Raw genomic sequence first — 25,431 nt, forward strand, 5'->3', positions numbered from 1 at the left:
TTTTTTCATTCAACACTCCATATCACCACTTTCTCTACACCACCAATTTTTATTTCATATTCTTATTTAAATTTATATTTTTGTTTTTATGATTACATAAAATTACAATTATCAATTAAAATTAAATTAAAATAATAAATACTTAACAATTTATTTTTTAGTTTTTTTAAATAAAAACAAAATTTATTTAAATAATTTATACGATACAAATCATTTTAACTTAATTTGAAATACAACACACAAGTAACGTAATTGGTACGATACAAATCATTTAAAATGTGATACACACACAAGCAACGTAATCAGTATGATACAAATTATGTTCAATCACGTCTCATTCCAACTTTGTCCATATATGCTTCATTAAATCTGCTTGCAATTCTTGATGACCTTTTGGATCACAGAACCCGGATCTAGCACGCACATGATTTACAAAAGTGGGTAACACCTCGATCGAGTATGGTTGCGGTGCACTAGATCCACTTTCCTCAGATTGCTAAAAATTGGTCCAACGTTGAGCATATGAGTCTCGTTCATCCTCAACAATCATATTATGTAATATGATGCATGATCTCATTATGATACCCAAATCGCCTATGTCCCACAAGCGAGCTGGTTCACGGATGATTTTAAATCGAGCTTGAAGCACTCCAAATGCACGTTCGATGTCCTTCTGATATCCCTCCTGATATTTTGCAAATAACTTATCGGGTTCACTTTGAGGAAGTCTAATCGATTTGACGAAAGTTGGATAAGAAGGGTAGATACCATCAGCTAGATAGTATGTTATATTATAGGAACGTTGATTCACAAATAAATTAACAGTAGGAGCATTTCCCTGTTCCACGTCATCAAACACTAGTGACCGGTCAGAATGTTTAAATCGTTCAATGTTTCCGGACATCCAAAAAAGGCATGCCAGATCCATAGATCATGAGATGCAACTGCTTCAAGAATAACTGTGGTGGTTCCCTTATCTCCCTAGTAAATTGACCTTCTCATGCTTTAGGACAATTTTTCCACTCCCAATGCATTGAGTCAATACTCCCAATCATCCCTGAGAACCCCCGCATTTCACTAACATGTAGTATTTTTTACAGGTCATCTTGGGTTTGGTGCTCTCAGATACACTTGCTCATACAATCGTATGATTCCTTTACATAATTTACGTAAGCACTCCAATGCTGTAGTACCTCCTATTTTGATGTACTCATCGACCGTATCTGCTGCCATACCATATGCTAACATACGCATTGCTGTGGTACATTTTGCCAAGGGTGATATACCTTCTTTATTGGCTGCATCAACTCGCTGGGTGAAGTAGTTATCACTACTTGAAAGGTCCCCAACGATTCGAAGGAAAACATGTTTTTGCATCCGGTAGCGACGACGAAACATTGCATCGTCATATGTAGGCTGATTGGAAAAGTAGTCGTCAATTAGTATTTGGTTTGCCGCTGCATGATCTCTATTGAGATATTTTCTAGTACGAGGTGCTTTATCTTCCAATATTTTCTGTCGGCGCTCTCTAAATCGATTGAGTATATAAGTGTCTTCAATTTCACGTCTTTGTTTGTAGGCTGCGATATCAAAATGATATTTTGATGGATCCATTTTTTGTGATATTGGAAGTAGATTGGATGAGATTTGGGATATTGGAAGTAGTTGGATGAGATTTGGGATGTTGGAGGTAGATTGGTACATAAATGGTTGTACGAGTCTCTATATATAAATGGTAGACCATTGACGGATTTGAAATAAATATTGTATAGAGTTAATTATCGGATAAAGATTATATTTGAATTGGGTGGTAGACCACCGACAGATTTGAAATAAATATTGTATAGAGTTAATTATCGGATAAAGATTAGATTCGAATTGGGTGGTAGACCACCGACAGATTTGAAATAAATATTGTATAGAGTTAATTATCGGTTAAAGATTATATCCGAATTGAGTGGTAGACCACCGACGGATTTGAAATAAATATTGTATAGAGTTAATTATCAGATAAAGATTAGATTCGAATTGAGTGGTAGACCACCGACGAATTTGAAATAAATATTGTATAGAGTTAATTATCGGATAAAGATTAGATTCGAATTGAGTGGTAGACCACCGACGGATTTGAAATAAATATTGTATAGAGTTAATTATCAGATAAAGATTAGATTCGAATTGAGTGGTAGACCACCGACGAATTTGAAATAAATATTGTATAGAGTTAATTATCGGATAAAGATTAGATTCGAATTGAGTGGTAGACCACCAACGGATTTGAAATAAATATTGTATGGACTTAATTATCTGATAAAGATAATAGACAATAATGTGGGATTGGACTACACTGCCAAAATGATAGCATACAATAATTATAACATACAATAATTTAAATGTCACAAACACTACACTGACATAAATCAACGCAATAAAATTTAAGCAAACACTACACTTGACATATTCAAACACAACAAAATTAAAGCAAACACTACACCGACATATTCAAACACAATAAAATTAAAGCAAACATTACATCCAAATACTTGCTTGAAATTAATTATCAAATAGTTCTTGGGCCAACTTTTTCAACATTTTTTTCTTCTGGTCATCTAGATGCTCGTCGGAACTTAACTATGAATACAATTTCCATTTCGATGTAACTGAGCCATCCAACAATAAGATGGTTCACGGGTCTTTGAAGGCTTTACTATAAAATTCGATATAACTGAGTCATTCACTTAATTATGTTTAATTTACCATGATCAATAACATCCATGATTGACATATAAATTATGTTCGGCCGAACCCGTGCCGGAATGCGACTACCACATGCCAACAATGCTCCACCATGTGGGTACTATCCTAATTTTATTTTTTACAAAAGTGTTAAGTATATTTTTGTTTGACAAACATCATCATAATTTGTTTGTTTGTACACAGCACAGCGTTGGCATGCCATTGGCACCCATCGAGTATCATATTCATATCTCCATTTCCAGGGCCGGCCCAACACTATATGAGGCTTAAAGCAAACTTTGAATTGGGGCCTTTTATACTCTAAAAAAAAAATAATTATAATATTTTTTAAAAATTTACTTTTCGAGCTTTTTGAGATGCAAAATCATTTATTAAACTATTATAATCAATTTCAGTTAACATTTCTTTTTCTATCGCTAATAACGCCAATCCATTTAATCTTTGTTGAGACATTGTTGATCTTGAAGTAGCAAAGTTTTTCACAAGAAAGGGGGGTTTGAATTGTGAACCTTTAAAAATTGTCCTTTTAAAAATTAGATATCAAAACATATGTTAGAATGACCTCAGAATAAATAATATAAGTTAGGAGAATGATCTTAGAACGATCTCTGAGTTGCAAACAAAAACAATAAGTGATTTGTGTGTGTTAGTGCTTGCACAAAATTAATATGAGTTTAAGGGAGAGAAGAGACACAATAATTTTATCCTGGTTCACCCCTTAATAGTATGGGCTACTCCAGTCCCCACGCTCCTGTGAGATTGTCCACTAAGAGATTCTACCGATCTCAAGATACACTTCTTCTTTGATCTAATCCAAGATCACAATCTTCCAAGCTTCACTTGCTTGATCTACCTAAGTCTTTCCTAGACTTTATGAGGTGTCACTCAATCAATAGTTACGTATTGACTTGAGCCAATCTTTACAATATTGATAATGGTTTGGATCTTAAAGCTTTCTCACTCAAACTAAGTTAAAAAGCTAGTTACAATAAAATCTCTCTTTGTTCACTCAAAATGGATACTGATCCTAGTATGATAATTACAAAATATGGAGTGAAAGAGATCTTTAAAGAAGAGCTTAAAACTTGTGTCACAAAGACAAGTAGATTGATTGTTGTAAATTGAACTCTTGCTCTTCAATGTTGCCAAAGCCTTCCTTTTATAGTTGAACCTTGAGTCTTTAGTTCCTTGGTCCCAAAGGAAGTTCTCCAACGGCTAGTTGATTCAAAATAGACAGCTCATGCTGAATTGTTGAGTGGATAAGCTCAAACTGATCTTTCTCAGAACGTTCTCCCTGCTGTTCTTCATATTTTCACTTAAAAGGGCCAAAAAGACAGCTTGCAATGGGCTGTAGATAGTTGTTCATTGCTTCCTCACCAAGTATATCCGTTATAGACTAATTAGGCACGTTTTGGCCAGCTGTAGATGAGCTTGCAACTTCAAAAGCAAAGGACAGTCATTCTCAGCATCATTCTGAGATCGTTCTCCAATCTGGGCGAATTTTGCACTTGATCTTCAAATGGAGAATGATGCAGACCTGTGGCCAGCTGTAGTGTGAAGGGAATGCAGCTGTGATGTCCTTGCATAACTATTCACTTGTCCTTTCCATGTACTTCCTTTTCTTGATTAAGAATTAATCTCTTGGAGAATGTTCATTAAATAATGACATTGAAGGTACATGACAACTATGAGTTAAATGTGTGTTGTCTCATCCTTATTGGTCTATGTAATTCTTGTCCAAATATTCTTGATACACCTGATTAGATGATGCCTTGAGAAATTATCATGTTGCACATGCTTGATCATTAACTTTGTCCAAAGAGGAAAGTCACTTTCTTTCCAACTTATTCCTTGCCTTAATTGCTTATGAACTGTTGTGATCTTGTGAGTTAAAACCAAGATAAAGTGCTTCTTTGTCTTGTATATGGTTGACTTAATGATATAAGTGCTTTTGCATTTATTCTTGTTTATGAGGAGAATGTTGCACTTAAACCAGAGATCATTCTCAGACTGATCCTGAAGCTTCTCTTTTTGCCAAAACATAATGAATATCATTGAGATTAGAAGCTTAATTGTTCCTGACTAATTAAAACACTCAAGATCACTTGTTAGATAACAAATGAGATCAGAATTACATTTAAAATATAATTAAGATGTTTGTTATCTTTAAAACATCAAATTGGGATTTTGCATTTTGCCTCAACAGATCTTAGATAAGATTTTATTAATTTTAATTTTGAAAAACTTCTTTCTGCGGAAGCAACAGTTACATGAATCGTTAACATTATTCTATAAGCAACAAATGCATTTGTGAAGGAGTTCATTCTTATTATATAGTTAAGTATATCAATTGGTGTATCATTTTCAACATGTGATTCAATCAATGCTTCAACTCTTCTCCTTTTTTTAAGTTTCGATTAACCCGATTCATATTTTCTAGTTGACATTTATATATTTTAAAACAAGTAAACAATTCAATCAAAGATTAAACAAGTAGATTAAAGAATAAAAATGTAATAGACTAAACAATTTTTTTGTCTGTTTGCCTACAATCACTAAACTAATAGATTAAATAAAATAAAAGAGAATAAAAAGAAAGAATGAACCTGTTTGCCGACAGAAACAACAAATCACTTATTGGAGATGGATAATAATAAAGAACCCAGAAAGCCACTTGCTAGAATTGCTGGCTTGCTGCAATACAAAATCTGAGTCGGCAAGAATTGCTGCAATCACTTATTGGAGATAGATAATAATAATAAAGAACCCAAAAAGCCTCAAAGCCACTTGCTAGAATTGCTGCAATAGAAATTGAAAAGACCTCCAACAAGAGTTGCTGCAGCAGTAGTGTGATAGATGGTTTCACAATATCACAAATTCACAGTTACTAAAATTGCTACACAAAATCGGCAAATCGCAGTGGAAATTGGAAAGTTTTTTGCTTTTGAGGATTGAAGAAGTATGGTGAAAGTTGAAACTTGGAATCATTCTTTTAAAGTAGAAAGTTTGAAGGGAGAATTAAATGATAGGAGGAATTTTGTGAGAAATTGATGCAAGAGACGTTGGTGGAGTTATTGTGGGAAGAAGAAACGATTCACGCGGCCGGCAGAAAATAAAAAGCGTATTCCTTTTTTTCACGCGTGCAGCAGAACATATTTAGGAATAGGGATTTTTTTTTTTTGGAGGCCTATTTTTCTTTGATAAAAAAAAAAAATTTGTTGGGCCTAAAGCCCTAGCTTTGGCAGCTTGGCCCAATGGCCGGCCCTATACATATTATTCATACATAGATAGATTCTTCTTTTGATGTTTTCTCTTCGGGCCCCCCGTGTTTCTTTATACCCCCAATATTCCAATTTTGCCCTTGTGAAAAATTCGGTTCGCAGAAACCGAATTTTTTCTAGTGCAAATTCAGAGTAAATTTCGGTTTTTAGAAACCGAAATTTGTTTTCAAGGCAAAAAAAAACTTCGGTTTCTACGAACCGAAGTTTTTTCAAGGGCAAAATTGGAAACTCAGGGGGATAAAAGAAACACGGGGGGTGGGGAGAGAAAACATCTCTTCTTTTATGTTTGATTGAAATTCCAAAAACAAAAGATATCACAAATTCATCATTTGTTATCGTTGTTGAAGATGGAACGACGTAATAGATTGGTTTTTGTATCAGATTTTGTTCTATCTTTCATGTGGGTGTGTTCTGGTGTTCTCGTTAGATTATTCGTCTTCAAAGTTCTTGGCTTTTCTCATACCCATATTGCTGAGATTGTAAAGATTTCATTTTCCATACTCAACATGTTCTTCTTTGCTCTCCTTGGCAAGATTTCTCATGGTGGGGCCTACAATCCTCTCACTGTTTTGTCTGATGCTATCTCTGGAGATTTTCTTAACTTCCTTTTCTGCATTGGTTCTAGAATTCCTGCTCAGGTTAATTTCATTCTTCTCCTTCTTCTTCTTGCTGATTTTCTTCTTGGTTGTCCCCTTTTTTTTATAACAAACTGTTGAATAATTGAGCCTAATTGTTTTTTATCGATTTTCATGAGTATTTATTATTGGAATTCTTTTATCCTCTCATTTATGATAATCTGATCTATGCTCCAAGTGATTACAGTTAATGAGTACTTTGGGTATTTTTGAGAAAGAAAAGAAAATGTTTTTTTTTAATGTTATGGGCCAGTTTGATTTGCAAAAGGTAAGTACTTGACAAACTTTTGAGTATTGAATAACTTCATCTTATATGAATGTTTGGTGGACAATTATTTTGACATTTTAGACAACTTGTATTTTCGACCAAAAGTTGTTATGTGGTTTAGTGAGAGACAAAATTTCAGTCTTTGTCCGGTCCTTTGCCCCATAGATTGTCCAGTCCCATGAATAGTTTTGAAACCAAATACAATACAATTGAAGTTCTCCTGTCCAGACCCTTATTTCTCTGCAAATCAAACACATCCTTAGTCTTTTTCTCACTCACTTTGATATATAGCTTGGTTGATGAATTAATTCTGTCTCATGTTGTATATAACTCTATGAAATTCTTTTTACATCTCTAAATAGGTTTGGATTAGATAGTTTGAGAGTGTGTGGATAATACGTGTAAAAGCGTCGATGAAGAGATAAAACGCGTGGAGAATAATCCAATAAATTAAGAGAGGTTTGGAATTAAATGATTTATTTTTAGTTATGACTCATGACAGACTATTATTATGTCATTTGATTCATATAGTTGATTCCTAGTGCATGATGAATAAAAAAAGTGATTGTTGTCATTATATCTTTGAATAGGTTTTGGGGTTTTATTGAGCATGTTCCCACCTTAGAAGTACTCTAGTTTTTAACTGTCAGTGTACCATTGCGCACAGTTTGTTGACACTAGCATCCATTTAACTTCATCTTCTCTTGAATTAAGTGGAGCATTTGAGATTCAATCGCCAAAGATGACTTAACTCTTTGTTGGAATCTATTAGTTATTTTGGTTTGAAATTTTCTGAACTATTGTACTGAATACTTTGGCCATGTTTGGTTTTATCTGTCTCAGTATCACAAGGCATTGCCTAGGAGTACTAGAAAATTAAACAGGATTGCCAAATATTACGTACAGGGAAGATCGAGAAGTTTGTCTCTTCCATCGCCAACATGTTTTACTTAAGATTTTGGGTACAGTGGAAAGAGAGGAGGATAGGTGGTCTAATGGAGGATTGAAATTTAAACATCATCATCACACCTTTGTCTAGATCAGGCCCAGTGTCGGCTAATCTCAAGCTTTTTGACATATTGTTCATTTCTTCCATTAGGTGTCTGATTGTTTCTTATGAACATTATTAGCAAACTTGAACTCTAAATTGAGAACTCCTGGTCTTTATGAGTCATGACTCAATATGATAACATATAGCTTAATAAAATTGGTTCTGTCCTCATCCGTCTCTAACGTTATTTCCTTATAGTTCACTATCGTTTGAAAGGTATAAAGGCAGTTATGCTTCCTACTGCGAGCATTTGCTTACACTTTGAGTGAGTTTGAAATATGCTATACCAATTTGTGTTGGATATTTAAGAACCACTAAATTGAGTTTCAAAGCTTCCACAAATATCAGGGTATTTGTGAATTGATAAATCAAGATAGTGGATTAAAATTGATTGCTAGATCATTTCTCGAGGTATCTATCTGAGCTGAGGCTTTTACATGTTTGTGTAAGTTTATTAACAAGGTTTTCTGCAAAGTATTTTTTGGTGTATTATTAAACAAAGAGATTTGTATGACACTCTGACTGTTTTAAGCAAATTAAAGTAATCAAAATCACGGTCTTACGATATTTGATGACTTGTGCAATCCAAATCACAGCAGAATTGCAATCCGGTAGGATCGCTCGGGATCAATAATCTATCATACTCGTAAGGTCAATCAGATTGGCGAGTGTTTTGGTGGGATTGATGAGATTGGTGATTTTAATTTGTTTATCTAGAATTTGACTGCCTAATTTTGGTGTTTATGTCTCAGCATTTGTTAAAACTTGATCCTTTGTATTTTCCTTTCTGGAGTTATTAAGTTGTCCTTGTTAATTCTCTAGCTTAAGTTGTTAATTTGTGATTTATGAATTATGTGTTACTTTCTTATGAATTTTGAGTTCTCACCTTGGTGTGGCTGAATATTTTATTTTGAGTTCTCATCGTACGTGAAGCTTCAACTATCCTTGGTCTGGCATGCATCGACAGGATATAGAATCATAGTAAAAACCTCAGTAATGCTTGGATAAGATACCCCATAGCACTGGTGTATACTATATGGGTGACATGCGAGTGTTGTGTTACATTGAGTTTTAGTATATAGATGAACCAGTTTTTATGCATCTATGCAAAGACCTGAATGTGTCAAACTCATCTTGAAATGAAGATTTTATCATTCTAATATGCATGGTATTAATCCCTTCAGGTGTTTGGATCTATTGTTGGAGTTAGACTTCTTATTGAAACCATTCCTGAAGTAGGGAAAGGACCGCGTTTGAATGTTGACATTCATCGGGGAGCATTGACAGAAGGATTACTAACATTTGCAATTGTAAGCATTTCACTTGGACTTGCCGCATCAAAAATCCGTGGAAGTTTCTTCATGAAGACTTGGATTTCCAGCCTCTCCAAGTTAACACTTAATATACTTGGTTCTGATCTGACCGGTGGTGTTATGAACCCCGCATCTGTAAGTACTATTGTATCCAAGTTTATCTATCGTTACTTTAGTCAGAGCTTTAGTCATTAACTTTGTTTCCTAAGAAACTTCGATTAACATGTTCAGGTAATGGGATGGGCTTATGCTCGAGGCGATCACATAACAAAGGAGCACTTCCTTGTATACTGGCTTGCCCCTATAGAGGGAACTATTTTCGCAGTGTGGACATTCAAATTCTTAGTCCGGCCAGTAATACAAGGTACAACAGGCGCAAAAAGTAAATCAGATTGAAGAAACTCCGTTTTCTAATAGAAGTTTGAAGTTTGATTCTATCTGGCTTTCAATGATTATTCGTGTAGTGTAGTGGTTTGATAAATGTATTAGCAAGCAAAATGTATATAGTTTCCTAAGATTGACAAGCATAACAAAGTTAAACTGTTGGCAACTGTCGAATTATAAGTGTCATTGCACGTACGATCCTTTTTCTTGGTTTTGAGTTTGTAAATTATAAGTAAATCAATCAGATTATTCATATGGTTTTCAATGTGACAATCTTCTCCAATAAGAATGGGACCAATATATCCCAGGTGGTGGTTCTCCCAATTTGAAATGTAGCGGCTCCATGACGATTGGTATGAGGATACTTGCAAAAGACGATTGACACATAAATCAGGTTGTGAATAATGTGGCGGTGAGGAACATGAGAAATTTGGATTTCTTGCATTTAAGCAATCACTCGATTACTGATCTAAATTGTCGGCTGGAAATTAGACTCATGTAGACACAAGCTGCTCAATTCCAAAATCCCAATAGCAAGTTAGATTTGTTGAAATTATTTTGAATGTAGTGATTCTTTTTTTCTTTGAAATGATGATTATTTTTACGATCTATTCATGTTTTTTTAGATCAATTGTTGATGCATGTTGGTAATGGTCATTAGATAGTAAAGCATGGTAACTTATTCTTAACATGTTGATCATAAGATTGGTATTTTTCTCTTACACAAATATTGTTTTGAATAATTTTTATAGACCATTGATTGCATACGTTTTTTACAGCTTGTCATGTAATATATCTCATGATTAAATGGGTGAAGCTATCGGAAGATAGACATACTTTATTTATTTATTTTGGTAGATAGACGAAATAAGTTATTGGAAACTCACACACATAAAGTGAAGGGGTCGGGGTTCGAACTCCAGTTGAGTGAGATTTGTAGACACAGTCATACTTTATTTATTATTAATAAAATGTATGTTGGAACCTTGCTCTTATCACTTTCGTTACATTGTTTATTATTAAAGAGATATTTGCCACCTATTTGGATTGCCACCCATTTGCGCGCAGAAGATATCCAGATTACATTGTTTATTATTAAAGAGAGATTTGCCACCTATTTTTATGTAAAAGATATCCGGTTTACGGAAGAAGAAAAAAAAAAGATAAACCATCCAAATAGACCGTTCACTAGTCAACATGTACTAGTGGACAAATGATGCTAATTAACTAAGTGGATTTAGGTGAATTTCGATTTGCACTGTCCTTAAGATGTCAAAAACTATATATTTAACTAACATCCTTCTAACTACCGGAGAAATGTTATTTGAACATGTAGGTTTTGACAACTTTTTGACAGTTTTCCTTTCATATTCACGATATATTTGTATTCTCTTTCTCCCTTTTTTTCTCTCTAGTATTTTTGTGCAAAGAGAAAAAGAAAAATGATAAAAAAAATGTCAAAAATTAACATCGCTCTAAGTAGTACTCCCTCCGGTCCTATATATAAGAAACATTTTGGAAATTTTTTTTTGTCCTTTTTATAAGAAACACTCTTTAAATTTATTCTTTATTAAATAGATAATCATTTATATACCCTTATTAAATCGTGTAAAATGCAACATATTCCAACGTTATGCATTAATTACACAAACACATTCTCAAGGTTAACTTTGGAATAACACATAACATTTTAGAAATTTTAATAAAAAAAAATAAGTCTCCTTAGTATGTGTGTTTTTCTCAATGTGTTCCTTATATATAGGACCGGAGGGAGTATTTGGTTACAGAAAACCCACTCAATTGTTGATTACAATTAGTGAGGTCAGCTAGAACCTCTCATTAATCAATTTATTTCCAAGAACATCGTATTACCTTGTATTCATGCATTTGTGACATAGTTGTGCTGGACCTATTCTTAAATTGAGACCAACACATACAATTGTACTACAATTTGAGATACAATAATGTTTTTATTTTACTCTACCTCATTATAATTTCAGAGTATTTATCCAATAACTGATGCAAACAAGTCATATACATATAAAGTAAAAATTTGTTAAAAATCTTGACAAAAAAAGATAAAAAAAAATTGTTAAAAATTTGTTGTAAATACCACATATAAATTTATTTATGTGTCTTATTAATTATTGGATAAATAATAAATACTTCAAAATTATCACGAGTAGTCTCACATACGATAATATATAGTCCACTTTGTAAGGGAGCTACGCCTACTTACATTTCCGGACGACGCATCATCATCAAGTGATTTCTTCTCTCTTTTAGTTTTTTATAGACAAATATTGTCCCAAAAAATGTTTTGAATCCATTCATGAAATTTCACTTATCAAAAACATTATAAAATATGGAAATAGAGTGTTTTTAAAACATTATAAAATATGGAAATAGAGTGTTTTAAAATTTACTCATCTAGATTATATATATAAATATAAGGCTTAAATGCATTTTTGATCCCCCTATTTTCAAAAAAATGAAGTTTAGTCCCCTATTTTAAAAACCAACTTTTTAGTCCCCCGATTTTAAGTTTTTTTGAGTTTTGATCCCCCATCCCATTTTAAGGCTAATTTTATTGATGTGACATTGCCACTAATACATATTAGCGTCCACGTGGACAAATTTAATATCCATGTCATTATTTATTTTTAATTTAATAAAACTTATTTTATAAAATATTTTAATTATTAAAATTATAGTATTTTTTTAAAAAGAAATCAATCAAAAAATAATTCAAAAACATTAAAAATCACACTAAACAATCAATAACCCCCATTATCATCATCCACTTATCCAGTTATCTTTACTCTTCTTACCAACCCAGAAAACAAAATAATCATGTTTCATCATCATATCATCATCGTAAACTCATTAAAATAAAAAATCCCAAAATTCACAACCTCTAATTTATTAAACCTGAGAAAAAACAAACAATCACAATATGGACATGGTCCTCTTTGATTCAAATCAAACAAGTGCATATTGAAAGCAAGTTTTGTGTTTCAAGAACCTCCAACTTTCATCATCATCCAACTTTATATAAAATCAATCTAGAATTCAACTTCAAACTTAAAACAATTTCTGAGTTTTCATTCAAACTCATCCAAAGTCATAGATAAAGTTTAAAGAGTATGAGTAATTTCAATTGAAACACAAAATCATCTCTAATTTTTTTTCATTTTTAAAAATCCAGAAATTGTTGAGTTTGAACGGAAACCATAGGATTGGTGAAATCCATAAGGAATGATTCTCTCTGATGGTGAATAAAATTTTAGCAGTTGAAGGTTTGATAATTAGGGTTTCAAATTTCATATTTTATAAGATTTAACAATTATTATTTAGTTGAATATATAATTCTAATAATTAAAATATTTTATAAATAAAGTTTTATTGAATTTAAAAATATATAATAATGACATGGTTATTAAATTTGTCCACATGAATGTTGTCACATCATTAGTTACAAGGTCACATCAACAAAATTAATCCCAAAATAGGACGGAGGATCAAAACTAAAAAAAAATAAAAATAGGCACATTTAACATGTTAAATCCATATAAGTTAAAACAATACACTTAATTAACGTGTTAAATCCATATAAGTTAATACATAATGCACTTGAACCAAAGCTTAATAAAACTGTTACCACTTGAACCAATTTATTGTTCTCGTTTACTTTACTTCATATCTTCACATAATCACAAGTTCACAACTATATATTTGAGTCCTCCAACTTTGTTGAACCATATCACTTTATCAACTCACTCACACTTGAAACCATGGAACTCTTCTTCTTCTCACATGAATCACTCATCTTCATCCTCTTCATTATCTTCCTCTATCTCTTCTACTTTCACTACTCCACCACCTCAAAAACACACAATGGCTTCAAAATCTACCCTCTACTTGGAACCTCACCTGAATTCATGCTAAACCGCCACCGCTTCCTCGACTGGACAACTCAAATCCTCTGTAACTGTCCTACCAACACCGCCGTCTTCGTCCGTCCTGGCAAAATCCACGGCATCATAACAGCCAATCCAGATAACATCCAACACATTCTCAAAACAAAATTCGAAAACTATCCAAAAGGTGAAAGATTCATCAGCCTCCTTCAAGATTTTCTTGGCAACGGTATCTTCAACTCCGATGGTGATCTCTGGAAGCTTCAGAGAAAAACCGCCAGCTACGAATTCAACACGAAATCGCTACGAAATTTCATCGTCGAAAACGTAACCGTCGAAACACAAACGAGACTCATTCCGATTCTAACAAAAGCAACAGAAAACAACCAGATTCTCGATTTACAGAATATTTTAGAACAGTTTGCATTTGATAATGTTTGTAAACTAGCTTTTAACGTCGATCCTGGTTGTCTCGGTGGCGACGGTACCACTGGATCCGTCTCCGCCTCCGCGGCAGCAGCCTTCATGCACGCATTTAAAGATGCAGCAATGATAAGTTCTGGAAGGTTCATCTGTCTTTTCCCATTGTTATGGAAAATGAAAAGAATTCTTAACGTCAGAACGGAGATTGAAACAATCAATCTCAACCGTTCATGAGTTTGCTGATGAGATTATTCGGTCGAGAATGGAAGCTAAAGAAGTTGGTCAAGATTTGTTATCTCGCTTCATCAGAACTGAAGAAGCTTCACCGGAGTTTCTTCGCGATATTATAATAAGCTTTATTCTCGCTGGGCGCGATACTACATCGTCGTCTTTGAGTTGGTTTTTCTGGATTTTATCTTCAAAACGCGACATTAAAGATAAAATAATCGAAGAAATTGAAATGGCGCGTTTAAAAAGTGGAAATAAAACTGATTCGTTTGGATATGAAGAGCTGAAAGAAATGCATTACTTGCACGCGGCGATTAGTGAGACTATGAGATTGTATCCGCCTGTACTGATTGATACTAAGGCGTGTTTGAATGACGATGTTTTGCCGGATGGAACTAGGATTAAGAAAGACTGGTTTATGTCTTATCATACTTATGCTATGGGGAGAATTGAGAGTGTGTGGGGAAAAGATTGTAATGAGTTTAAACTGGAGAGGTGGTTGGAAAATGATAAGGATGGTGTTAGTGTGTGTAGAAGTGAGAGTCCGTATCGGTTTCCGGTGTTTAATGCAGGTCCTAGGATGTGTTTAGGGAAAGAAATGGCTTATATTCAGATGAAGTCTATTGCAGCTTCTGTTATGGAAAGGTTTGAAGTTGTTGCAATGGATAAAGATGCTTGTCCTGAACATGTTTTGTCTTTGACTTTGAGGATGAAAAATGGGTTACCTGTGAATGTAAAGAGAGTAAGGAACGGGAAAGAGATGTGTGTATGAAGGTTTGAAGGTGTGTGTAGTTGTGAATTGTGTAGTTGTTATTTAAAACATATGATTTGTTTTCTTGTAGCTCTATATATAGAGTCATATATATAGTTATGAATAAATATATGAGAACAAGAGAATAAGAACTTGAAACTATCCTCCATGTAACCCTATAAATATCAAAGAGTCTTATCCATATAAATTGGAATTGGATCCTCTCCGGACACTTAATGGTCTTGTTTGATCTCAGCCATGACTTTTATTAAATATTAGCGGTTAACACTCAACACTATAGTATTTCGTCAAAAAAATAAAAAAACTCAACATTATAGTATTATTGATAGACAGTTCAGATCTGCACAGGACATAAAACTAGGGAGGAAGAGCAGGAATGCAGTTTTGATTTTGGACGGTCCGTATACTGGCTTTTCCCTATTGAGGTAACTATTTTCAAAGTCTTAGTCCGCCAGTAATAGAAGGTAAAACAGGCGCAAAAGTAAATCAGATTGAAGAAACTCCATTTTCTAATAGAAGTTTGATTCTATCTGGCTTTCAATGATTATTTGTGTAGTGTAGTGGTTTGATAAATAAATATATTAGCAAGCAAAGTGTATAGTTTCCTGTGATGAACAAGCATAAAGTAGTTAAACTGTTGGCAACTGTGATATTATAAGTGTCATTGCACGATCCTTTTTCTTTGTTTTTGAGTTTGTAAATTATAAGTAAATCACTCAGATTATTCATATGGTTTCCAATGGGACAGAATCTTCTCCAATAAGTAAAAACTGTGAACATGTAATTCAATCCTTGGTTGTACATAATTATCACCAATATAGGGACTAATATATCCCAAGTGATCGTTATCCTGATTTGAAATGTGGCGGCTCCATGGTGATTGGTACGAGGATACCTGCAAAAGACGATTTGACACATAAATCAGGTTGCGAATAATATGACAGCGAGGAACATAAGAAATTTGGATTTCTTGCATTTAAACGGTCACTCGATTACTGATCTAAATTGTCGATTTGAAATCAGACGTCTGCAGACGCTAGCTGCTCAAAACCAAGATCCCAATAGTTCATTATTAAAGAGATAAACCATGCAAATGGAGCGAATTAACTTTTTTTTTTTACAAAGGCAAAGAGGATATTATTGATCACAATAGAGACAGTTTACTAGCCAACATGTACTAGTAAACAAATGATGCTAATTAACTAAGAGGATTTCTCTGGTGGATTTTCATTTGCATTGTCCTTGTAATAACTATTGGTAGTATTTGATTAAAGAAAACCCACTCAATTGTTGATTACAATTAGTGAGGTAATCTAATCAATCTAGTTTTAAGAACATCGTAGTACCTTGGATTCATGCATTTGTAACATAGTTACGCCGGACCTCTTCTTAAAATGGGACCAACACATACAATTGTACTACAAATTTGAGATACAATAATATGGTTTTGTTTTTTTACTCAACCCCCTTATGATTTAGAGATATTTATTTTTAAGGCAAATGTTAACCTATGCCCTAAGGGCATATTTTAAGATGCAATTAATGAACTAGTATCTCACTTAATGTGTTTCAAAAATAGTAATAATCAAGTTGATTAATTAAAAGATATGGTCCACAATATTTATTAATTATTTAAATCAATTACAAAGGCAAATTGTGATACTTGCCAACCATCATCATATGATTACGCACCCAGCTAAATTATTTTGGTACAAAAGCAGTTTTTTTTTTGTCAAATCTTTTTTTTTAACTTGAAAACAAAAAATAATTTTTTTTTACTTAAAAAAATTAAATTATTAATATTATAAAATTCCAAAACATATTATCAATTCAAAATCCAAAATAGCACTAACAATCGTTACCATCACAACATAATACTATAATACTCAGTCTTATTCACCGAAACAAAAAAAAATACTTAAATGATTAATTAAATAAAAAAAACACTTAAATGATTAATTTTTGGTCATATGTTGGATGCATAAAAATATGCTGATTTTTTTTTTTTTACAATAGGATATCCTGATTGTTAATAAAACGAAAATAATTAGATTATTAAGGATGCATATAATGTCAGGCGTGTGTAATCATGATAATGGTTGACAAAAAATTAGATCACAATTTGCCTTTGTAATTGATTTAAATAATTAATAAATATTGTGGACGATATCTTTTAATTAATAAACTTGATTATTACTAATTTTGAAACACATTAAGTGGGATACTAGTTCATTAATTGCATCTTAAAATGTGCCCTTAGGGCACATGTTAGCGGAACCCTAAATAAAATAATTTATACACATAGAAACCAAAATATTTAGTCAATTATATTATTGACATTGTCTAATGTATTTCCACCAACTTATGTAAACATGAAAGTACAAACAATCCTGCAAATTTCGAAAAAATTATTTATAAACTACATTTGAAGTGGTATTTATAAGGTTGTCATCATCATCAACGACTAAAATCTTCAAACCATTTTTCAATATGACTCTTGACACAACAACGTATAACTGACCATGTGAAAATAGTGATTGCGTAAGTAAATAGATTACGGAAGTTTAATCTTGTCACCGACAACAATTCTTCACGTCGCCACCATTCTTTTCCATTCGCCACCAATCTTAAAATACACCAGAATATAATTATATATGTTCCTGCAATCATCGACAATCTAAATTGTAGTCATTTTCTTCTCAAAAGCCTATAACTCCACCAAAACCTATGTTTTAAAATTATACCAAATTGTCTTCTTCCGGTATATAACAAAATAACCCAAGTCCCGATAGAGATGTTGTAAGAATCCTTTAAACCATACCAATCATGCGTTAAATAAATATTCTTCTTTATTTTTTCGACTAATACTTCGAATTGATTCCCGAATGGGTCTACCAAATTTGCAAAACGATAATGAAAATCAGCATAAAACATCTTCGAAAGCATCAACACCCTATAAACGCAACATACAACATAAATAAGAATCATATTATTTTGCAAATTACCGACAAAAAACTGTATATTCACAAATTTAGAACTACACTAACTTTTCGTCAAAAAAAAAAAAACAAAACAAAAGAACTACACTAACTTAAATTACTCTAAACTCAACGTAGTAGGTCCAATATCTAATTTGCAATTCATTAATAAGTTTCTCCCTATCAGATTGGAGAGAGACTCAATTATTCCGAATTCAACTTGTAGTACCAGGCTACTAGCACCACTATTAGATTATTTTTATCAACTCATTATTTCTAGATTAACTTTCCTTAGTTAACTTTAACTCATCTCATTAGAGCAATTCAACCATGATTTAGACGTCTCATCAGTTCAATGTTTGGTTCAATTTCTTAAACTTGATTAACATGTGGTAGCATCTCTTTGATGAGTTCTCTTTTTCCCGCCAGTGTTATTAGGGCTTTGGATTAGCTTCAGACTCCAAAGGAAAATTCAGCATAGCTTTTTGTCCCCTCCTCTTTTTGGCAATATATATGTTACATAGCTTTTCAGCATATTATTATTTTATAAGCACACTTGTATATCTTTATAAAAGATTGAGTGGACCAACAAGAAGGGTGGCAGACTAACAGGGGTGGCAATATATATGTTACATAGGATAGTATACTACTACTATATGTATGATGGGGTGGCGGCTGCCCCTTTTCTTCACTACCTGGTTCCGTCCCTGAGTGAGTTGTCACCTAAACATTGACTTCGTCAAAACTGAGGTTTTATAAAAGGGGCTAAAGGGGCGAAAAATGAGAGGGAATATGGTGTATTTTATGGGTAAAAAAATAGAATAAAAAATAAAAAGAAGCTTCTCAAACAAAGTCAATCGATTGCATACTGTCGGTACAATTTTTCAAACATTCAATATTACTACTATCTTTATAATTTGTTTGAAATTGATTTAAATTTATAGTTACTTATATGTTAAAATCTTAAATTTTATTTAGATTATATTTATTTAAATTGTAACAAAAAAAATTATTTAAATTTTATAATTATTTTATTTACCACACACACTAGTTACTTTTATTTATTTTGAATTAATTAAACATTTGGTACCTTAAGTTTAATTTAAGTTTCAATTTAGTCTCTTAATAAAAAGTTTAAATTTTGTCATTTACGTTTAAAAAGTATTAATTTGATCCTTTACGTTTTCATTAAGTTTCAATTTGGTCATATTGTCTAACACAGTTTGAATTATACACATGTCGGTGTGTCCGAGTATCCACGTATATGCAAACGAGCTGCCACATGTGATAAAATTGACGGAAATGACCGACTAATGCAACCGATAAAAACTTAAAAGGAACAAAATTGATTCTTTATGAAAATAAGAGATCAAATTGAAACTTCCAACAACAGTTTCAGCTAACAACGGCTAGGCATGCGAGAGCTTGTAGGTGGCCGTATGAACCATACACTCCTCCTCTCCGTTCTATGTCATTCTATAAAATGCCTCGCAACATTTCCGAATTACAAGCATTGGTTTCTTCATTCCACAAATCAAAAAACCCACTTCTTGCTTTGGAACTTCTCTCCAAAGCACTAGACCAAAACCCAGATATCAAAACCTTGAAAAATTTCCATACCAAGATTTTTTACCTCAATTCACATCAAAATCCATCTCTAGGGATCAAACTCATGAGGGCATATGCTGCTTGTGGAGAACCTGGAATGACACGCAAGGTGTTTGATGAAATGTTTGAGAGAAATATTGTTTTCTACAATGTTATGATTAGAAGCTATGTCAATAATTATTTGTACAATGATGCTTTGTTTGTTTTTAGGGATATGGTTAATGGAGGGTTTAGACCTGATAATTATACGTATCCTTGTGTTCTTAAGGCTTGCTCTTGTTCAGAAAATTTGAGTTTTGGGTTGCAGATTCATGGAGATTTGTTGAAGGTTCGAATGGATTTGAATTTGTTTGTTGGGAATGGTCTTATTGCTATGTATGGGAAATGTGGTTGCTTGGTTGAGGCGCGGCGTGTGTTTGATGAGATGTTGTGCAGGGATGTTGTTTCGTGGAATTCCATGGTTGCGGGGTATGCACAAAATAAGCGGTTTGATGATGCGTTGGAGATTTGTAGGGAAATGGAGGATTTGGGACAAAAACCAGATGGAGGTACCATCGCTAGTCTCATGCCAGCTGTAGCCAATACTTTGTCGGAGAATGTTTTGTGTGTTGAGAAGATTTTTGTGAATTTGGAGTGGAAGAATTTGATTTCGTGGAATGTGATGATAAGAGTTTATCTGAAAAACTCCATGCCTACGAAAGCCGTGGATTTGTAATTGCAAATGGAGAAAAGTGGAGTAGAACCGGATGCAATCACATGTGCCAGTGTTCTTCCAGCATGCGGAGATCTTTCAGCATTGTTGTTAGGAAGGAGGATTCATGAATACCTTGAGAGGAGGAATTTACGTCCAAATTTGCTATTGGAGAATTCTTTGATAGATATGTATGCTAGGTGTGGATGTTTAGAAGATGCAAAAAGGGTTTTCGACAGAATGAAGTTCCGTGATGTTGCATCTTGGACTTCGTTGATATCTGCTTATGGTATGACCGGGAAAGGCTGTAATGCTGTCGCACTCTTCACAGAAATGCTAAATTCAGGTCAAATTCCAGATTCTATCGCATTCGTCGCAATTCTCTCGGCTTGCAGTCATTCAGGGTTACTGGATGAAGGGAAGATTTACTTTAAACAGATGACCAATGATTATAGAATAACACCAAGAATCGAACACTTTGCTTGTATGGTTGATCTATTAGGACGTGCTGGACGTGTAGACGAGGCCTATAATTTTATCAAAGAAATGCCAATTGAGCCTAATGAAAGAGTTTGGGGGACACTTCTTAGCGCTTGCAGGGTGTATCTCAAATCAGAATTACCAAAAACCTTCGTGTTTGTGGAGACTGCCATATTGCTGCAAAGTTAATCTCCAAAATAGTTGAACGCGAAATTGTTGTTAGAGATACTAATAGATTTCACCATTTTAAGGATGGTGTATGCTCTTGTGGTGATTATTGGTGAGGAAGGGTTCCGATGAAAATTTAACCGGAACTCCCCGCTATGAACACTAGAATTTAGCAATTTTGAGCGGAATTTGGTTGTGCATATTTATTATAAGTTATGGTGCTGTCAAGCCTGATGACTGCTATTGGAGCTTAGGTATGGGACTTCTTTTGACAATTTCCTTTGAAGTGAGAATAAAACATTAGCATATTGTGAATTTATTTTTTGAGCACTGAAATTCTTAATTTGCATTACTTAGTATTATGATGAAACAAATGATTTGTGTGTGTTTATAAGCATATATTGATGGTCTGGCTCTTGATAGTTTTTTATAACAAATGATTTTTTATAAGCCAAAAAGGAATTTGAAGCTCATTTCTCACTATCTTTCATTTATTTTGTTAATTTAAGTCTGTTATTATTAAAAAAAATGTACCAAGAAAATTATTATAAAAAATCGTACGAGAGAATATTTTATTTTTGAAATACAGTACCATTTATTTACTTTAGTTGAGATTCTAATCCAAACTCATTCAAAAGAAAAAGATTCTCATCCATGTACCAAAAAAAAAAAAAAGATTCTCATCCAAACCAATAAATCCACTTTTAAAGGGCCCCATTCACTATATATATATACAATAATTTAAAACCCTAAAACATTCAAACTCAGAAATTAGGAGTGGCATTCAACTCAACAGTGTGAGTGAGTGATAGATTCCAAATCAAGATTTTCCTTTTTTTTTCTTCTTCTTTATGCAACGTGAGTTTTCTCTATTTTTCTACTTCATTTTTTAATTTTCTCTTTACCCAAAAATCCATTCATAACCCTAATTTTCATCGCGTTAATAATCAATTTTTCACATGATGATGATGATGATTTCACATATTCTAACTAAATTTTGTTGCTTTTTTATTTATTTATTTATTTATAATCAATCAATAGGTTATAAAATCATAAGAATCCAAAATCACGATTGAAGTAATTCACAAAGAAATTAAAATCACAATCTAAAGTTTGGAATTGAATTGGCTATGGATGAATTGGGAAATAGTAGCTGTTATTGGAGTAGAGAGCAAGATATAGCGTTTGAAAATGCGTTGGCAAATCATCCCGAGGAATGGGAGCAATTTGCGGCGCATGTAACTGGGAAAAGTTTGGAAGAAGTTAAGCGTCATTATGTGGATTTGATTGATGATGTTAACCACATTGAATCTGGTTATGTGCCTCTGCCGAATTATAATGAAATAAGAGCTGTCAAAAAGAGAACTAAGACTTCAAGAACTGTTCAAGAAAGGCGAAAGGGTATTCCTTGGACAGAAGCTGAACATAGGTTAGTTAGTTTATCTTTGCTTTGGTATTAAGAGTAGTTCCTGTTTGGATAAACAATTTATTTGCATCTTATACCACAAGCGCTTATCATGATAAATAGTTATGTATAAGTTTGTATAAGCTAGTTTTATAGCAAAAGATTAAATAAATATAAATTGTTTGTATACATGTTACGGGCTGTTTTAATAAGCTATATTGGAGAACTTATGAAAATAACCTAAAAAACTTGTATGAAAATTGTCATAAGCTGTTTTCATAAGTTCTCCAAAACAGTGTCACAAAACTTATGCCAGTCGATAAGTTGAAATAAGTCAATCCAAACAGACCCTAAATGCTGGTAAATGAATGAATTTTCTATTATTTCTATCGCTCAATTATTTATTTTTGTTTTTTGTTTTATTTAACTATATACTCTTGAGATATTTGGAGCTTATATATGACAGTGTTCAAACTGCTGATTGCGAGAAATAGTGTTTTTTCTTTTCTTTTCAAATTGTTGTGAAATATTGGCCATGGTGGATTGCGGTGACAACTTCCATAACCGATTTGTGAAGGGTGCGTGATGTTTTATGGTGGATATGGAGGAGCTTAAAATGGCGAATTTTGGTTTTCCCCCATCTTATAGCTGATATTTGACAATAGCTTGTACTAAATAGAATGACTACAATTTTATAGCTGCTATTTGACAACACCTTGTACTAAATAGCGTATCACAAAATCATAGCAATTTGTTCAAATTCTGATATGCTATAGTGTCACTACAGTCGCTATTTGAAAACACTGATATGTGATTGTAGGCTCTATGTATCCTAAGTAATCTGAGTTGTGCCTTAAATTTTCTCAATGGATCTTTGTTAGAGAAGTTTTCAGTCTGGTGCTCCTTAACCAGTATGTAGCATTTATCTAAGGTTTTAGGTGAGGGTGAAGTACTTAAAACTATGGGTTTGATGTGATGGGGACTTATATGAATAAATTGTGTTCTGCTAGTTCCATATTAAGAGAGACTGTGATTATTAAACATGTTACTGTAATAATTTCTTCTGATGTGGTTGTCTACAGTCCAACGTATTATTAGAACTTAGAGTACTTCCAATGAGGGTTGACTCAACTAATAGGATTAGACAGTATTGGGGTTCAAATCCTTGTGGTCCTTGATTATAATTAAGTATTTTCAAATTTGTTCAACAGGTTATTTCTTCAAGGCTTGGAGAACCATGGATGGGGTGACTGGCGAAGTATATCAAGGAACTGTGTGGTAACAAGAACACCTACCCAAGTTGCAAGCCATGCTCAGAAATATAAAATTCGACAGAATTCAAAGGAGAAGAAGAAAGAAAGAAAGCGATCCAGCATACATGATGTCACTCATGTAAAAAATGATGACATTTCACCACCTCAAGGACAGTTTATCAGTCAAGCAAGCGGCTCTGCAGCAAGTTCTGCTGGACAATCAGCCGAACAAGCTCCTCCATCCCCACCTTCTGGAATTTATGCTGCTCCTAGGATCGAGCACCCTATTGGAGGACATCTTGTATCTGCAGTTGGCACTCCAGTGAATCTTTCTGCTGCTGGACAATCAGCCGAACATCCAGCCCCACCTGCTGGAATTGATGCTGCTCCTAGGATCGAGCAACCTATTGGTGGACATCTTGTATCTGAAGTTGGAACTCCAGTGAATCTTTCTGCTGCTGGACAAACAGCCGAACAAGCTCCTCCAACCTCACCTGCTGGAATTTATGCTGCTCCTAGGATCAATCTTACTGCTGCTGGACACATGGCTTATGAACTTGGACCGGATTCTGGGGCAGTTATGCCAGGGGAACCAATGAACATTGGTCCTATGACATATCCCATGCAATATACCTATGCTCATTCATGAAGTGCTGATAAGAGGTGTAGTGCACGTACATAGAAACATCAGTTAGTTCATAATTCTGTTTATATTCCTTCATTGTTGCTTTTATGCAAGCTAGAGTTTTATGCTTATTCAATGATTTCAAATAAGACACTAAATACTTGACATCCTTTGGCATCATAGGATATCATTAAAGCAACTTTATTTTTAGTTATTTAGATTGTTATTTTTTATTTTTGGACTGAAAGTTTTAGGTTGTTACTGTAAATAGTCATATAAAGTGATCCGTTCATAATGTAGAGGAAATTTCCATGGCTTTAATTTTTTAAGGGAATTGAGCTTATGATGGCTTATAGCTGATAACTTATAAGTTCGTATAAAAAAGGAAGTAATGTTTGGAAACATTTTTTTCTCACAAGTTTAAAACTTATTTTTACTAGTTTATAGCTATATTGATAAGCTATTTCATTTACCTTATAGCTTAAAGTTTATAACTTATCAATTTTTCTTTCAAGTTTATAACTTATGAATTTAAGGTGATAATCATGGAATTATGGAATTGATATGCTAATTCAAAAAGGTCTGTATGTAAGAATTATGGAATTGAACCAAACAAAACGTTAACCAAGCTAAAGGTGATAGTCATGTAAAATAGCTAGTTACTATTATTAAGGTTAGAATTAGGCTTAGATAACTTGCAAATCCAAAAAAAAAAAAAATTATATATAAGTAAGTGTAAAAAAATTGAATAGAGATATTTGAATCCCATACTAATAACTACCAAGGCCTCATTTTCAAATTAACTAGCACTGCCAAAAGAGAACATAATTTATTAAAGCAACAACCAAATATAGGACCATCCCTATTTTTCAAAGGGAAATGGAACAAATACATATCAACTCATTATTTCATACATATCGAGCACCCTATTGGAGGACATGTTGTATCTGCAGTTGGCACTCCGGTGAATCTTTCTGCTGCTGAACAATCAGCCGAACAAACTCCTCCAGCCCTACCTACTGGAATTTATGCTGCTCCTAGGATTGAGCACTCTATTGGAGGACCCTTTGTATCTGCAGTTGGTGCTCCAGTGAATCTTACTGCTGCTGGACACATGGCTTATGAACTTGGTCCCTATGACATATCTCATGTAATATACATATGCTCATTCATGAAATGCTGATAAGAGGC

The 25,431-nt window shown here is 33.4% G+C and overlaps 4 protein-coding genes and 2 pseudogenes across 6 annotated transcripts; 5 read left to right on the forward strand and 1 right to left on the reverse strand.

Moving 5' to 3' along the window:
* Positions 1–270: 270 nt before the first annotated feature.
* Positions 271–1,675, reverse strand: LOC123891611 (annotated as a pseudogene).
* Positions 1,676–2,900: 1,225 nt separating this feature from the next.
* LOC123891284 (probable aquaporin SIP2-1) lies at positions 2,901–10,320 on the forward strand. The gene is made up of 5 exons (XM_045941125.1): positions 2,901–3,001; positions 6,022–6,050; positions 6,312–6,676; positions 9,177–9,440; positions 9,537–10,320. The coding sequence occupies exons 3-5, from the start codon at positions 6,386–6,388 to the stop codon at positions 9,699–9,701; spliced, it is 720 nt and encodes a 239-aa protein (XP_045797081.1). The 5' UTR covers positions 2,901–3,001; positions 6,022–6,050; positions 6,312–6,385; the 3' UTR covers positions 9,702–10,320.
* A 3,163-nt stretch (positions 10,321–13,483) lies between these two features.
* LOC123890550 lies at positions 13,484–15,053 on the forward strand (annotated as a pseudogene).
* A 4,348-nt stretch (positions 15,054–19,401) lies between these two features.
* On the forward strand, positions 19,402–24,574 carry LOC123890573 (transcription factor SRM1-like). Of its 2 annotated transcripts, none has more exons than XM_045940208.1 (3): positions 19,402–21,211; positions 21,999–22,386; positions 23,574–24,574. In XM_045940208.1, the coding sequence occupies exons 2-3, from the start codon at positions 22,088–22,090 to the stop codon at positions 24,262–24,264; spliced, it is 990 nt and encodes a 329-aa protein (XP_045796164.1). In that variant the 5' UTR covers positions 19,402–21,211; positions 21,999–22,087; the 3' UTR covers positions 24,265–24,574. The 2 variants fall into 2 exon arrangements, with proteins under 2 accessions (XP_045796164.1, XP_045796165.1); XM_045940209.1 differs by lacking the exon at positions 19,402–21,211 and adding an exon at positions 21,711–21,815.
* Positions 19,479–20,333, forward strand: LOC123890574 (putative pentatricopeptide repeat-containing protein At3g49142). Its single transcript, XM_045940210.1, has one exon. It carries the CDS (start codon positions 19,479–19,481, stop codon positions 20,331–20,333), a length of 855 nt encoding a protein of 284 aa, XP_045796166.1.
* On the forward strand, positions 20,340–20,978 carry LOC123890575 (putative pentatricopeptide repeat-containing protein At3g49142). 2 transcript variants are annotated; one of them, XM_045940212.1, is made up of 2 exons: positions 20,341–20,435; positions 20,467–20,978. In XM_045940212.1, exons 1-2 carry the CDS (start codon positions 20,375–20,377, stop codon positions 20,976–20,978), a joined length of 573 nt encoding a protein of 190 aa, XP_045796168.1. In that variant the 5' UTR covers positions 20,341–20,374. The 2 variants fall into 2 exon arrangements, with proteins under 2 accessions (XP_045796167.1, XP_045796168.1); XM_045940211.1 differs by having other exon boundaries at positions 20,340–20,978.
* Positions 24,575–25,431: the final 857 nt, after the last annotated feature.

Source organism: Trifolium pratense, linkage group LG6 (assembly GCF_020283565.1).
Source record: "Trifolium pratense cultivar HEN17-A07 linkage group LG6, ARS_RC_1.1, whole genome shotgun sequence".
Classification (NCBI taxonomy): domain Eukaryota; kingdom Viridiplantae; phylum Streptophyta; class Magnoliopsida; order Fabales; family Fabaceae; genus Trifolium; species Trifolium pratense.